Source organism: Lissotriton helveticus, chromosome 10 (assembly GCF_964261635.1).
Source record: "Lissotriton helveticus chromosome 10, aLisHel1.1, whole genome shotgun sequence".
Taxonomy (NCBI): Eukaryota; Metazoa; Chordata; class Amphibia; order Caudata; family Salamandridae; genus Lissotriton; species Lissotriton helveticus.
This window is the reverse complement of record NC_136071.1, coordinates 993,068,893-993,085,834: the sequence shown is the minus strand read 5'-3', so window position 1 is coordinate 993,085,834 and position 16,942 is coordinate 993,068,893. Positions and strand designations below refer to the sequence as shown.

General features: G+C 42.3%; 1 protein-coding gene across 9 annotated transcripts in view; it reads left to right on the top strand.

The window, feature by feature from the left end:
* Positions 1–16,942, top strand: part of LOC144784710 (ATP-dependent translocase ABCB1-like) — a 1,064,270-nt gene that overhangs the window by 486,971 nt on the left and 560,357 nt on the right. For all 9 annotated transcript variants that reach the window (XM_078663665.1, XM_078663668.1, XM_078663666.1 and 6 more), the window contains one exon: positions 3,637–3,840. In XM_078663665.1, the coding sequence (XP_078519791.1) occupies positions 3,637–3,840 (204 nt within the window). The remainder of the gene's footprint in view (positions 1–3,636; positions 3,841–16,942) is intronic.

Below are 16,942 nucleotides of genomic sequence, written 5' to 3'. Positions count from 1 at the left end.
AGAATGCGATGAACTCCGCTCTAAAAGCGGTGGGGGGCCCAATTTTAATGTAAGTGTGTGGGCGAGGCGGCGGCAATAAAAACAAGGGCAAAATAAATTAAATTAACAGAGATAGAAAAAACGGTAGTTTAAAATTCAAGCGCAGCGTGCCTGCAGCAACATGAGCACAGAATGCAGCACGATGTAAATGCAAAGTCTCCTTACTAGAGGACGAGCTGCACTGCCAGCTCGCCTTAAATGCAGCCTCACCTGGTCTCCAAACGGAGCACTAGAGCGCTGGATCCGGTGGAGCGCTGGAAAGACAGCAGCCCCAATATGGCGGCCAGGCGCCACGAGTAAGCAACCAGAATGCGATGAACTCCGCTCTAAAAGCGGTGGGGGGCCCAATTATAATGTAAGTGTGTGGTTGCCCAAGCTAAATTTCCCTATGTGGTCGCTCTCTTCACATTTCTATCATCAAACAGAATTCCAGTTCAATATTTCCTTTAACGTAAAGAAGTACTGCAAGTTATATTTCGCACTAGAGAGCTTATTTTTATTTTCTTGAATAGGTGAGGATAGATACTTTGCCATTGCTCTACTTAGTTCTTTTTCCAGCTGTACCCTTTCATCCTTCTCCTTCTTCCCCTTATAGGCCCTCTAGGCATTTACTTCCCCTAAAAAAAAGCCGTACAAGCACCTCACACTCAGAATTCTGTTGCTGTGTTGATATTTTGCTTTAAGAACTCCTCGAATGCAGGGCACATATAAATAATCCACTGCTCATCAGTTAATACGGAATTATCAAAAACCCACCTGCTCCCAGTTTTTGCTTGAGTTTTAATCTTAAACTTGACCAAAATAACTGCTTGATCCAAAAAGGGTTCTCACTTATTTCTGATTCAGTTTTTAAAAGTGTATGGGAGAGAAGAAACACATCAATCCGAGAGGAAGAGTGGTACCGCCCGGAGTGACATGTTTACTTCATCTCGCATGGATATTGTCTCTTCAGCAATCGACTAGAGCAAAATCACGGATTAAATCCTGTAGCAGTTTTTTTGACTTAGGCTTTGTCAGCCTTTTATGGGTCAGAGAGAAGTCAAAAGCTGAATCTATCAGAAGGTTAAAGTCTCCGCTTATCAGAAAGAATCCAGATTGTGCTGTTGCAAAATCATAGAGAGACTGCAAAGTTGCAGGAGAGTCCTCAATAGCTTACCATGTTGATTAACTGTTCTGAAATGCGCATCTATACCCAAAGCCACCTGGCACTATCATCTTTGTGCACCATCGTAATTTCACACTGTAGATTCTTAGCTACCAGTAAAGCAACCCGCTAATGGCTGCATGATAAGAAGCATAAAACCTGTGCTGAATAAATTGGAGACCCTTCCTTGTAGTGTGTCTTGTAGAAATATTACATTTGCTTGCAAAGCTTTGAACCAAACCAACATAGATCGACACTTCACTCTGTTGTTAAAACCATTTATATTGGACAATACTATCTTTAGAGGCCTAAGTGCCATCTCTCAAATTCTTCCAATTCTTTACTACTGCTACATTTTTTTCCTATTCCCTCCCAGTGGCCCCAACCCCATCTTGTTACCCCCTCTTGTGACCCTGAAACCCCTCAACCCACCTTTCTTGGACCCCCTTGCCTCCAGATCCCCTGTCCAGGGTTCCCTGGGTGCCCTCCCCAACTCCCACTAAGCCCAGCTGACCCTTCCCCAGCAATACATTGGGGCAGTGTGGCATGGCGCCCAAGGCAGTTGAGTGGGTGGCTGGCAGCCATAGTAAAAATTACCTCATGGCAGACCTCTCTTAGGAACCAGTAGCCATCTAAACCAATACAGGGAAAAGAAAACCAAGCAAAAGCACAACAACATAGCAGACTCCATATACCACCAGTTATTCTGAAAAAGTAACATGTCGGGCCATATTATCCATTATTCCCTCCCACGTGGTGTGACAGGGACTGAAGAAACTCCCCAGCTACTTCAACTGACTGAAATATGTGAGCCCTCCCCTCGTAAAAGTCTTTTAGCTTGGATTGTTGAGTGATACCCACTGGGACACCAAGCTGCTGAAAGCTGTTCATCATGCCTCTGAAGTCCTTCCTGCACCGTGCTGCAAAGGCAGACATATCAGAGAATCATTCAAACATAAAATGTAAGGGGTCTGGTATGCCTTGTCTCGAATAGCACATGCCAAGATTTTGTCCTTAATACTAAGGTCACCAAAGTGAACAATGATAGTTTGTGGGTACTTGGCATTGGGAAACTGAGCTGCTGGTACACAATGAGCCTGGGTGATTGTAAGATCAGTCTTATGTGCTGCTATTTCTGGGCACACATATTTGGAAATAAGGTATGATATGACAGCTATCACTGATTGGCAATTTTTGTCTAGCTTCTTGGCACCCTGGAGCACAAAGCATTGCTTGTTTAATAGGCAATAGGCAAGGAGCAAGCTGTTCCCGCAGCCTGTGCTGTATCGACTGCAGCGTCAGCAGAGTGATTGATTCTCCACAAAAAGAAGAAAAACTAGACAGTCAAAATGCACTGGTGCACAAAATTGTTGTTTGTTTAGGTGCTGCGGCTCCCACCATGCCTGCCGCCTCATCAGCTAAGTCCGCAGTAAACCATGCTAACCGTGGAAGGCTCAGAAGAGGTTCATGCTCTCCTGCAGCTTCTTGATCCCCCCTCAGGCCGCGGTCCTGCTGCAGCTCCGCGTTGACACTGCCGGCCGCTGAACTCGTTCTGCCTTCAGTCACAGAGCATGACCAGAGCTCATGTGACCATCCTCCACTGAATTAACCCTTTCGGCCAAATTTAATGTCATTCCGTTCAGCGGTTAGGGCTGTAGTCTTATCTAAAATCCCGATAAGAATTAACATGGGAAATACATATTTTTGTACTCATTTTTTCTTGACCTCCTCTTGATGGATCACCCTGAAACTTTCCGTGCACAATACGCCCCAGCTGCATACTTTTTTAGAAACATGTTGTGAAGATTCGTTAACCGCGCCAAAGATATAGGTAAGTCAAAGAACATTTTTCCTATAAGGTCCTAACTATATCTACCTACTGTCGACCACCTGAAGATAATATTTGTATACACACACTTCACATTCACATTATGGGATAATCAAGGATGCACCTGTTTCTTAATTTAACAGAAACTGCCAGCGAATTCTAACATGGGCAGGCAGTGAATCTCAATTTGTACAAATAAAAGCTCATTAAAAATAAAAAAATTGAGCAAATAATATTTTAGAGCAAAATTAAGTTTACTCTTAGAGTAAATTAATCCGTCAAGAGGGAGCTGAACTGTTTTGGCAAAACGATTTAAATGAACTGTTTTTTTTAAAACGTATTTGTTGTATCATTAAAAAACAAAAAGTACTCAATTTTTTTCATTTTCACACATTTATCATGCTGGGCTCCACAATTATGCAAACTGGTGTTAACAAGTGATAACTGATACTCAATAATGGTAATTCATTAACAGGCAATCAATTTATACTCATGTCTTAAATTAGGAATTTTAAACAGGCTAACACTTTCATTCTGTTGTAGCTGTTATCCTTTGTTTATATATGTAATGCTAGTTGAATAATTATTAAAAAAAAAGGTGGTGGTTAATGTTGTTATTTTGCAGATTACTCTGGATGGGCATGATCTTCGAAGCCTCAATGTGAAATGGCTGAGAGAGAAGATTGGAGTTGTGAGCCAGGAACCCATCCTCTTTGGTACAACAATTGCAGAGAACATTCGATATGGCAGAGAAGATGTAACTGATGCTGAAATTCAGCAGGCTGCCATAGAAGCCAATGCGTACGACTTCATTTCCAAGCTCCCAGAAGTAAGATGCTATATTTGAAGTAATATACTAGGAGCAGTATTAGAAATGATCAACACAACTGTGAATAATACCTGCTATGGGCAGCAGCTAGGAGTAGCTGAAATAGCAGTAGTGAAACTTGGCTTGCCTTTTGGTGCCTTTGACAGTGCCCTAGCTGGCCCAAGATGGTAGTGACAAGAACAACATGTAGACAGGGATCTACGAGTCTAGGTTAGTTTCTGTTCATTTTCCTTTACCTAGCTACTCCACAGCTTAAGAGAAGTGTGGAGGGCCTAATGTTGGGAAATTGGAGTAAACCCCCAAATGTCAGTGAGACTCCAAGAATGAGGGAAGTCACTTCAGTTTCCCCTGGCACTTTTGTAAATAGACGTGACAATATATAGTCTGAGCTAGATTGATAAGTTCTTGAAATGAATACTATAGTTAGGGAAAAAAATTCCACAGGTACAACGTAGATGTGAATGCACTGGAATGCCCATGTGCCACTCATGGAACACCTACTCCTAAGAAATGTAATACAAGGCAGCACAAGTCACCTTATTATGTTACATTTCTTGACAAAGCATCTCAAGTCCTCATAAAATCAAGCCATGTGTGGCTTTGGAAATCCTAAATAACCCTTTGTGTTGCCCTACATCTCCTTGTGCGATGCAAGAGTGATGCAAAGGCTTAGTAAATATGGGCCATGGGTAGCCATAAAAGTCTTAGCTGTTTCTAAATAGTTGAGTGAAGACTTACAAACATCCAGGGACAAAGGGGATCTTTCTATAGATATAGAATCAAAAAATGGAAGCACAATCGCATGTGAAGTATGGAAGTAAGACAGATTTTAGAATTAAATCCAGGATCACAATACAATAGCTGATGTGGAACATACTAGAGACAGAAAGATGATATAACTAAGCAATCTAGATCAGCCAATCTGTGGATAGACATGACACCACCTAAAATGGCACCTCAGTTAACTACCAAGGAAGAGACGCACACTCAAAAGGGTTTAAAGGGAGATCATTGTAAGCCCAAAAAGACAGTGGGGAATCCCAGGAAACAAGAGGAACATGAATTGTACATGTCTGCAGATGGAATATTTTCAAAAGGCTGCCTGCCTATGTGACAGCAGCTACCTTGAATTAAACACGGTGAACATTCTGCTGATAGAGGTTAGACAATTGCAGAGAGAAGGGTCAAACTGGAAAGTAGCTAAGCAGTTCCACCAACAGTTGAGGCAGGAAAGTTATTCAAGGCCAGCATAACCAAAATGAAGCCTTCAGAATCACACTTGCTGTCTCCTTGAAATTCCTCTAGAATCCTTGGAATGAGGGTAATGGCATAATGTGTCAAGTACCTCTTGAGTCATAGGGATAGTTTTAGCATCCACTAACTATGCTTCTTGGGGTATACAACCTTTACCACGCAACTTTTACCACGACCTACCTTTACCACGCAACTTTTACAACGCAGGACCCTTTACCACGCATACCATTACAACGCAGGTATTTACAACGCAGATACCTTTACAACGCATACCATTACAACGTAATATTGGTAAGTATATAATTTTATTTAAAATATTTTAGGTTTGGGTTTTGGGTAAATGGATATTTTTAGGGTTCAGGGTCAGTTTTCAGTTTTTGGGTAAAGGGGTATTTTTAGGGTTCAGGGTCAGTTTTCAGTTTTGGGTAAAGGGGTATTTTTAGGGTTCAGGGTCAGTTTTCAGTTTTTTGGGTAAATGGGTATTTTTAGGGTTCAGGGTCAGTTTTCAGTTTTTGGGTAAAGGGGTATTTTTAGGGTTCAGGGTCAGTTTTCAGTTTTTGGGTAAAGGGGTATTTTTAGGGTTCAGGGTCAGTTTTCAGTTTTGGGTAAAGGGGTATTTTTAGGGTTCAGGGTCAGTTTTCAGTTTTTGGGTAAAGGGGTATTTTTAGGGTTCAGGGTCAGTTTTCAGTTTTTGGGGTACAGGGGTATTTTTAGGGTTCAGGGGTGGGTTTGGGTTTTGGGGTAAAGGGGTATTTTTAGGTTTCAGGGTTGGGTTTGGGTTTTGGGGTACAGGGGTATTTTTAGATTTCAGGGCTGGGTTTGGGTTTTGGGGTTCAGGGGTATTTTTAGGTTTCAGGGCTGGGTTTGGGTTTTGGGGTACAGGGGTATTTTTAACATATATATTTAAAAATTAATAAATAAATATTAATATAAATAATTAAAATATTAAATATTAAAATAATAATTTATTAATTAAAAAAATATTATTAATAATTACATTATTTTACCATATTATTTACTTACCTATACTTACGTTGTAATGGTATGCGTTGTAATAGTACCTGCGTTGTAGTGTATTGCGTTGTAAAGGTATTCGTGGTAAAGGGTCCTGCGTTGTAAAAAATGCGTGGTAATGGTCTGCGTGGTAAAAGAACGCGTGGTAACGTCATATATCCCTTCTTGGTGCCATGTTTATGTGCAAAAGTGAGAAAGCTGAGTATTGTTGGAACTAAGTTTATCTGCTCCACCAGTAAATTGTCCAATAAAGGAGTTATTTTGAGATGAGAGACAAAAGATGCATTTTCACCCAAGAGAAAGGGTTCCAGACCATCTGAGCTAAAACTGTCCTCCTCATGTTCCCTTAGTAATTGACATACTCCTTGGCTACCAGAATATTGGTCCATATTAAAGAGTTTTTCCTATCTAATGAGAAAGAGAATTTTGAAGTGCCTGTAAGATGACTGAAACTTCCTTTGGTTTGGATGAGTGAAGCAAAGATCAACTATCACAGTGAAGTAGTGGAATGGCGTAACCTTGGACTGTTTTGCCAGGAAGAGTACATGTTCATGTGTACAGATTATCTTAGGGTGCCAATGTTTTATCTAGACCCAAAAGTTCATAAATGTGTTAACAAACCACCTGGTCAGTTGATGATTTCAGCTATTGATTGTACTTTTCTAGCTATGTAAATCATTTATGGCAGGAACATTTGAAAAATTTACCCTCCTTCGCCTAGGATACCAGTGATTTTCTAAAGTGGATATTTGATATATCGGGCGGAGGATTTTATAATGATGTCTTTGGATGTAACTTCACTACATACAAGCAAACATCATGAGGAAGGCATAAGAGCCATTACGTATATTTGGGAGCTAGACCACTGAGATTACTCAAATATACGCAGCTGTTGTTAGGTATTGTTAAGTGGTGCTTAACATAAAACTTATTTCTGTATAACAATTAGGTGTTCTATAAGAAGAAATAGACAGTCTGGGTATTTGCTTCACCCCCAGCTATGCTAATTTGCATATGGGCTGGTGGGAGGAGCAGATACTCCACGGAGAACACAATGAATATTGGTCACAGCATGTGACATTGTAGCTACAGTACATGGATGACCTGTTTGTCATTTGGAAAGGATCAGTGGAAAGTGCATACAATTTTGGAAGGAAGAATAATGTTGATGACTTGAATCACCACTTTACGAGTTCTTTAAGCAGAACAGAGGTTAATTTTTTAGATCTGGAATTTGATAGAAAGATCTAGTTCAGTCATATAGAAAGCTTACTACAGGAAACACCATTCTGAACACAAGCAGCTTCCATCCTGAGAGATTAGAACATGATATACAATATGAGGAGCATATGTGTATTATAAGAAACTGTAGTGAGATAAGAGAACACATTTTGGCACAAGAGGAGATGTGGAGGAGATTCCAGGAATAAGAGTACACCCAGTGGACAGTGGAAGATGCCAAGCATAGAGCTAATCAGCAAACGAGAAAGAAATTGTTGCTTGAAAGGTGGAAAGGTGTTACACACTACACCAGGTTCATTACACACATTCTGCAATGAAGAAAGCTAACTCAGAAGAATAATGTTCCAACATTGACATTTGGTTAAGATCAACCCCATATTGGGACGATCGGTTCCCAGGCGACCAGAGATAACAGGTCTGGTCAATGGAGGACAATCTAGTAAGGTTCAGTGTGGAAGTGGCAAGATCCAACTGGTTAGAGATAAATAGGGGTTTTCTATGACGTAGACAATGCAAAGGCTGTCAGTATGGTACAAGAAAACGGAGTTTTTCTCCCCACTGTGTAAAAAAACCATGAAAATTAGCAGAGCATTTAACTGTAGAACAGACTATGCTTTATATATACTTACTTGCCCATGTGCCCTGTTGTATGTGTGTAGGACTATTCATCAAGTTTACAAGTGGATTGTATAACATGTCAGGGCAATAAAGAATAAAGATAGGACATACTCACTGGCCGGCCATTTCAAGGACGCCCATGCTAGCAATGGCAGGGTGCTGAAATATTTTGTGATTGATGCCATGCATAGGCAGTACAGAGGGGGAATAGGGAAAAATAGTTGCATAAGCTAGAGTCGAAATACGTCATGAATCTGGATAGCAAGACCCCGGGGGGAGTCAACATTGACAAGGATTTGTGCACTCATTTGTAGAGCTGTTCCTTCAGTATCAGGGATCATATGTTCGAATTTATAATGAGCATGGCCCAATGGGAAATCCATATGATGCTTAGATTGGTATGGAAGACACTGTAGAATGACAAGGTAAATAAATGATTTACCACTTGGGAATATATGCCTTAGGTTTTATAGAGGAGCATATGTGTCAGTGTACATTAATGACATTACTGTCTATCTGACATTTGGTTGAATGTAAAAATGTTTAATTTTTATTGTGAATTCATTGTTGATTCCATATTGTGTTTTCTTATGCACTTTGCACTTTAATGGGGATGTGAATGATGTTGGAATGCTTTCCATGATCATAAATTTGATAATCGAGTGTGCCCATTTAAACAGAGGCATTGTGAAAGGGGTCTGTAGTTGCTGCAGGTGAACCATGATAGATTAAGTTTATGATCTATACTTTGACCTTTCCTTTAAGCCAGTTACAGCCTGAGCAGTGGCAATGTAATTGTGGGCCTAGTCACCAGGTGAACATGGCATTTCTATTGTCACACATATTCCACTTTTACATATTTCGGACCCTACCTTGCGTGCAGAGTGGTGTGCTTAGGGGTGATGTAGCTAATATTAAAAATAAATCAGGATTCTGTACCTGCATACCTTTCAAAGTGGTGATTTTTATAGATCTGTACAGTGGGCTTCAAGTTGCTGCTTCAAGGTTACACAGGATAGGCCTAAACCCATGGTTTCACTGCAAATGTAGGGGATAGCACAAAAGTTAACAGTAGGTATTTTCCAGAGCGGGTAAAAAAAGACTAAATTAACTTTTTAAGAGGTATATGAGCACTGATATTCTACATAGAAAGTATGTTTTCACAGTGGAGAAAGAACAAAAGAAATATGATTTTCCACAATTCTGCAATGCATATGACAACTGATGGAGTGGAGTGGTGTGGCTCACTGGTTAGAGGCGGCAGACCCGGGAGCAGAGGACGGCCCGGGACCAGGGTTCAATTCCCGACGCGGCAGGGTCTTGGAGCAGGGTCGGCGGACTCGATAATTCTCGCCTCGGTGCCTACTCTAACTAGGGATCACACTCGGCAACTCTGGGCATTAGCTTGCCTCATCTCCACAACGGCCCCACACATACGCCGGGGATGCCTGGTTTCACCTTGGAGATACCCAGTAGGGACCATCTCACAAGGAAAACCAGGACGGGTTCCCCAGCGGTCTATAGCGCAGAGATACTCCTTCGGGAGTCGATTCTAGCGCGTTAGAAACCCACAATTAATTAATTGCTGACAATGTAAACAAAATGCTACATTATGCACAGAGGTCAAAGATATATCTTGAACTGTGTGATTTGCCCGAAGTCCCAGATGTATTCTGAAAGATTTCCGTAATTTTTTCAAGCATATAAATGTACACAACTCATTGGTCTATGTCTTTAGGCACAGTTATTTTAGTGTGGTGGTCAGACTGCTACAGGACCGCTGCCTCTGCAAGGATCCAGAATCCTGTGGTGGTGTAACAGTGGGAAGAGGCAGGGATACGATGGCAGTGAGCCCGCCATGGAAAGGGTGGCAGAGATGCAACTATGGGGGCCCTACCAGAGCTCCCTACCACTTCTGGGCCTGGGAGTGCATGTCGTGGGCACATGTTGTACCCCCCTGGAATTGCATTGCAGTTTCTTTTTGGTGTGGCATGCACGACATGGTGCATGCCACACCGTGCAGGAATGCTCTTCAGGTGCTGTCACGGCGGCGGTCTGCTATTAAGGCTCTCTTGTGAGCCTAACAGAGCCTCTGCCATGGGACTGCCGCAGCACTGCCCACCTGCCCTGGATTGAACTCATAATCTGGCTGGCGGGCACACCACGGGCTTGGCGGTACTCCTGCCAGCGCAGGGATGGCGGTGCTACAAGCGGACCACCAAACTCTTAATTAGGCCCAAAGAGGAGTTATCGACAATGTTCCCGGATTCCTGATTAAAGGGTTAAAGAAAACAAGGATTAGAGGTTCTAGGTGTTTGTCCTCTTTGAATCTTAGGATACAACTACTTTGCTGGCTTACTTAGAGTATTCAGACAAAATAATAAAAATAAATATCCAGATGCAGCAATATTGAGCTGCAAATGTTGTGATGCAGAAATATGGTCAGGCCATAAGGCAGTGTTTTATTCTATCAGCACACTCCAATCACAAAAATTACTTAGAGCATCATCCTAAGGGACCCAAAATTCCAGTTCATGGAGCAAAATAAACACACATGAGCTCAAAAAACCCCTGCTAGAAACAATGCCCACATTAAGTGCCGCCGCCGTCGATGTTGATATCACGGCACACAATTATACCAGTTGGGTAAAAAAGGTCATGTATATTCTAGCACTGGAAAAAGTACTGAAATATTGTTGCAGCACCCCGTCTGAACCCTGGTTCTCCGAGTGCCTAAGGCTTCAGAAACAAACATTTAGGAAACTAGAATGAATGTGGAGTTCCAAATACAATCCTCTTGATAGAGTGACCTACAAAAATGCCATAGGCAAATATAAAATCCAAATACATAGGGAGACAACAAAATATTTTACCCCAAAAATTATTTTGGCTGACAATTCAGCCAAATAACTTTTTAGTATAATAACTAAATTATCTAAAATGTGAACAAAAAATTATGGCACAGTAAATAAAACCTTCTGTGACACCCTTGCCAGAGGTCTTCGACTCCTTTCCATCAAATCATATTGAAGACTCCTTACCCACTGGGAATAATACCCTTACAATCTTTGACAGGTTCTCTCCCCTAAACAAAGAGCAGATTTTGAAAACTTATAACAGCATGCAAATCAGGGTCCCTACTAGACTCCTGCCCCCCAAAAATGATACATTTAGCTCTGAGGGTCTTTGAAGTACAAATTACACAACAAAGTGCTCAGTACAGGACATATTGCCACTGAATGGAAGATGGCATTCCACTTGCTCATACTGAAAAAAGCAATCTTGACCCCCAGGAACCCAGTAGATATAGGCCCATTTCTAGACTCCCATTCCTGGACAACCTAATTGAAAAAACATTAAATCATGAACTGATGACCTGTATCAACAGCAATAATATGCTGGACCCCTCCCAATATGGTTTCAGAAAAGCTCACACAGTTCTGAAAGGGCCTTGCTTACCGCCTCTGAAGAACTCTGATGGACCATGGATAAAGGCAGTCGGCTGCTTTTGACACGGTCAACAACACTATCTTGATCAACCGACTAATGGAGTTGGGAATAAGAGGCATAGCCTTGACTATATTGAAAAACTTTCTAACAAACAGAAGAACCCATGTAGCCTTGGGCAACTTTACTACAAAACAATTCAGTTTACCATGTGGGGTGCTGCAGGGCTCTTCATTAAGCCCAACCCTCTTTAACTTGTATGTCGCCCCCTTGGTCAAACTGATAAAATCCTTAGGCTTCTCAGTTGTGTCCTACGCCGATGAAACACAAATTGTGGTGTTAATCTCCAAAGAGCTGCAAGAAGTGGGCCTTAGATTTAGCTCACTGGATGAAAATAAATTGCCTAAAGTTAAATACCGGCAAAACACCAACCTGGTGGCCCCATTATCTGGGACCCTTACCAACTCCAGTTCAGATGTGGTAAATAAATAATTAATTACCGGTACTATTTTTCAGGATACTCATACAAATAGATAGCTCAATAAATAAGAGTCAAGATACGAGGTAGCTGGAGTGTACAGGCTTTAATTAAGCATAAAAGGACTGGAACAGGACAGCCTGCATGGGAATGAGATGGCAGGGCCCGGCAGCTGCCGGGGCAGGATCTGGGAATGGCTAGCAAACTTTTAATAACAGTGCACGATATATATAGTTAAACAAATACATTGTATTCAATACAGTAGGCGTAGCAGTAGGCGGAGTTTGTAGCAGTCGCGAAAGATAAGGCATAAAGTGGGTGTAACAAGAGGTGTGTACAGGGCGTATACATAGACATGTGATGCAAACGTAACAGAATATGTCATAAAAGGGGCGGAAACATGGAGGGGGCTACCTGAGCAGCTGGGACCTCTAACCTAGTGGTGCGCGCAAACTGACAATGACGTGTTACTAGGGAGAACTGGGGGGCTATGACTTCTGCGTTAGAAGAGGAGACGAAAGTCTGGAGTGTCAGAGCGACATGTACCTAAAACCTATCTAGTATCTAGTGTTTAGAGAACATGTTGATAGAATCCAAAAGTTATCAGGGTAAAGGCTAACAGACACTAAGACTGGGGCATGCATTATTCTACATATAGTGTGTGTGCGAGGAATATTAAATGAATATTAATACAGTATTTCTCTTACATGGAGACATAAAGGCTAGACCATGACGGAAACTATTGATGCGATTCAGTAGCTTAGGAATGCAGAGAAGGAGGGCTGGACTGATAACTAGAATCATAACATACTCTTGGCAGACTGGGAGGCAGAGCCAGGCCGAGCCGGGCACTGCGAGGCATGAAGTAAGTGAAGGGTCAGGGATACAGGTGGGGGCTGTATCGCTCCTCGGAGAGGGTTCAGGAGACAGGAGCTGAATCTGAGTCCGGGCCCTTTTGAGGCCTAGAAACGGGGATAATTCAATGAATTAACGTGCACACTGTAAAATGTGGCAACGTAGCTTTACATAGGCCTGATATTCGTTGCTTTCACGAAGACTGGAAACTGGCATACTAGAGATGGACACAACTGTAATTGCGTCTTTAATCGATCAGAGGGGAATACATGCATATCGATCATGCACATATAACATAACATGGGGAACACGTAGGCACATATAACATGGCAAAATTTACTTTTCCACATTCCCTCCTTGTGCCCTACGTTTCCATCAGGAAACATCTATATTCATGATACCATCTATCATTTCATATAGCATCATTTGCTCGTCTCGAATTGTCTTGGAACGGGACTTAGGACTAGGAATACAAGAGGTAGCACAAATGCCGCAAATCGCAGGGCCACATTGTATACAGAGGCAGCAACTGAATATGATCATTACTGCAATACCTAGGAATGACAATACTTTCCATCCCCAGGCAGATATAATACTCCAGAGCCAACCGGACCATGTCCAGGTGCCTGGATTCTGGTGTAACTGATGGGCAATTTTATGAAGTCTGGTTATAGCTGAATAAACAGACGGCGCGTTATTAGGAATGAAAATGCAGCAACTAGATCCGATGACTCTACATGCTCCTCCTCTATCGGCCAGTATGACGTCAAGAACGAGACGATTTTGGAGCACGACAAATCTCATAGCAGATTGCTCTTCGGTTAAGTTACCTAGAGCAGAAGTAGTCTCATTCACTACCGCTTCAAGGGTTCTGGTTAGTCTACGTATTAACTTACTATTCTGGATAGGTCCTATAAAGAAAAAGAAACCTTTATTGAAATCTTGATATTGTTCTAGAGTAGTTTCAGTTTGATCGACAATTGGGGACTCGATCTCCCTTCTATGTCTGACGTGTACTAGATGTGTGTTTCTGTGATAATCAGATGGGGCTAGAAAAACTGGTGGCAGTAGGAAGGCAATGTAACATGTTCCATCCCAATCGAGGGGCAGACGAACATATGCGGTCTGACCACAAACAAAATAAGAATGACGTGAGGCTTTGAAAATAGATTTCCCACTGTCACTATACTCGACAGTAGTAGTACAATCACTATGTCCTACATGTGCGGAACCATTCTTTCTGACACATAATTCGCCTTTGACTGGTAGTACTGAAATAGCAGGCAAATCTGGAGTAGTATCAGACTGAACATTCAGGACCATGAAATTCGAAGAATAATTACCTAAATCATATACTTCATTTTCTAGATCTAACCCTGTTCTGTGGGAGAGACCTTGCTTGTCTGGAAAACATGTTCTATTCAGAAGGGACATATCATTTGAAGATGACGTTAACGTGGACCATGCTCCACACGAACCATTATGTGAAAACGGATAAGGAAAAAGTGGCAGAACTCCCTTCGGTGTCTGGAAAGGGGGGAGTCGACCACACACCCAACAATTAGTGGCATTGCTGGTCTGGTGTGAATAGTGTAACATTCTTATAAATGTATTATTTCTCATAGCAAGACGATAGGATAGCTCGTGAGGAGGCAGATCACTAAATGTGTGCTCTACTGTGGCATTAGAAAACTTATTTACATGAGAAATTGGAAAACATAAATGCAATGCATAACTTGTGCAGGTAACCATCAAACTTAGAAATAATAGAAAACTTAGAAAAACGATACATCTGATAGAGTTTTGACTAACTCTCTCACTATGGGGGTCTATCTCATACATGTCAGATACCTGTCTAACCGTTTCACCCGAGGGGGACTTAGACAATTAAACTGGCTGACTTATTTTACTAGACCGGAGTTTTAATATATACTCCTGCTGCGGAGTTTTCTCAAACAGAGGAACTTTCAGTTCTGGATTTGTGTTAATGTCTGATTTAGAGTCTGGTTTCAGGCAGTCTTTAGAGATGGAACAGTCATCGAAATGTTCTTGGCAAAAGTTTTATCACGGAGTCCATGAAATTTCTTGACATGCGACAGATGGACCCAACCCTTGCGGCCTTCCAACTTCACGGCCGTACGGGTGGTCAGAAGGACTAGTCTCGGCTCCTTCCAGCGAGGCTCCAGTGGACTTGAACGATCAAAATTCCGGACCAACACGAGGTCGCCTGGAATGACCTCATGTGGTTTCACTTCAGTATTGTCTGGAAATGCAGCGGCAACCTGGGAACGACAAGAGTGTAGGGCAGACATCAAGGAAGCTAGGTAATCTGTCAACATATTACTGGAAACATCCGTAATACTGCGGGGTCTAGGTGTACCCCACATATTTGGGGGACGGCCGAATACGACCTCATAAGGGGACAGACCTGATCTGGAATGTGCAACCATGCGCATATAAAATAGGGCAACTGGCAGGGCTACTAGCCAGTCTACACCTTTCTCTTTACAAACTTTGGCAATTCGGATTTTCAATGTCTGGTTATGTCTCTCTACGAGACCTGCTGCTTCAGGATGGCGTACACAATGGAACTTCCACTGGTACCCTAACAGAAGGGACACATGTTTCATAAGCTCAGATGAGAATGGCTGGCCGTTATCTGAATACACGACCCTAGGGAGTCCATAACGAGGAAAGAATTCACGAACCAGCTGCTTGGCAGTGGTCGCGGCTGTGTAATCTGGAACTGGATATGCTTCTGTCCACCTGGACAAAGCGCATACAACTACAAGGACATACTTGAAACCTCGACATCGCTCCATCTGAATATAATCCATCTGGAGGACTTCAAAAGGGTGGTCAGGGGGTTGGAATCCACCTTGTTCCACCGGGACACTTTTACCTGGATTGAACTGGCAACATATCATACAAGTACGGACTTTCTGCTTGGCTGCAGCTCGTAAGTGCTTGTTGAACCAAAGGTTCTGTATACTGTCTAACATGGCTTTTTCTCCTAGATGTGCTGGACTATGTGCGGTATTGATAATGACTTGAACCATAGAGTCGGGGAGAAACCATGTGGCTTTTCCCTTCGTCACCCATCCCTGATCTGTCTGGACCCCTCCTTGTTCGGACCATTTCTTTATTTCTTCGGGAGTAGCATGTAACTGTATGTCTATGACATCTTGTGTAGGGTCCTTAACTGTCATACAAGTAGTCTGTTCTGGAATGCATGTCTGTGTCTTGTTAACTGGAATGTCTGGGGTCTGAGCTGTAAGCTTGGCTGTTCGATCTGCTAGATCATTACCTTGGGAAATGATGTCAGTAACTTTCGTATGTGCCTTGCACTTCATAATAGCGATAGATGTCGGTAAATGTATTGCATCTAACAGAGCTTGAATGAGGAGACCATGCTGAATCTTGGTTCCATGAGAAGTCATGAAACCTCTTTCCTGCCAGAGCACTCCGAAGTCGTGTACAACTCCGAATGCGTAACGTGAATCTGTATATATGTTTACTTTCAGGTTCTTGGCACGTATGCATGCTTGGGTCAGAGCAACTAGCTCTGCTGCTTGAGCAGACAGGGTGTCAATACGGTGTGTTTCTATAACTTCGGTTTCAGTAGTCACTGCATACGCGGCTACTAGTTCTCCTGTACTAGTTCTCATACATGAACCATCCACATAAAGTGTCAGGTCGGGATCAGGTAATGCAATGTCTGTCAGGTCTTGTCTTGGCTTAGTCATAGTGTTAACTACTTCCACGCAGTCATGTGTGGCAGGATTTGAAATAACTGACGGTAACAGAGTAGCAGGATTCAGAACGTTGCAGCGTCTGATTTCTATGTGTGGCTGAAACAATGTCAGTTCATAACCTGTTAAACGTGCAATTGTCAAGTGCTGAGTCTGTGTTCGGTTTAAAAGAACTTCCACGGAATGTGGAACTTGTACTGTCAGGGAGTGTCCTAATACTAAGGAATCACTTTGTCTGATAGCTAGAGCTGTGGCTGCAACTGACTTGAGGCACGCAGGCAAAGCCTGGGCTACTGGATCTAATGTGCTCGAAAAATAAGCACAAGGCTTGTATTGTCCTGCTTGATCTTGTGTGAGAACAGATAATGCAGTACCATCACGTTCTGTGACAAAAAGTGTAAAAGGCTTACTGTAGTTCGGTGTAGCTAGAACAGGTGCTTGG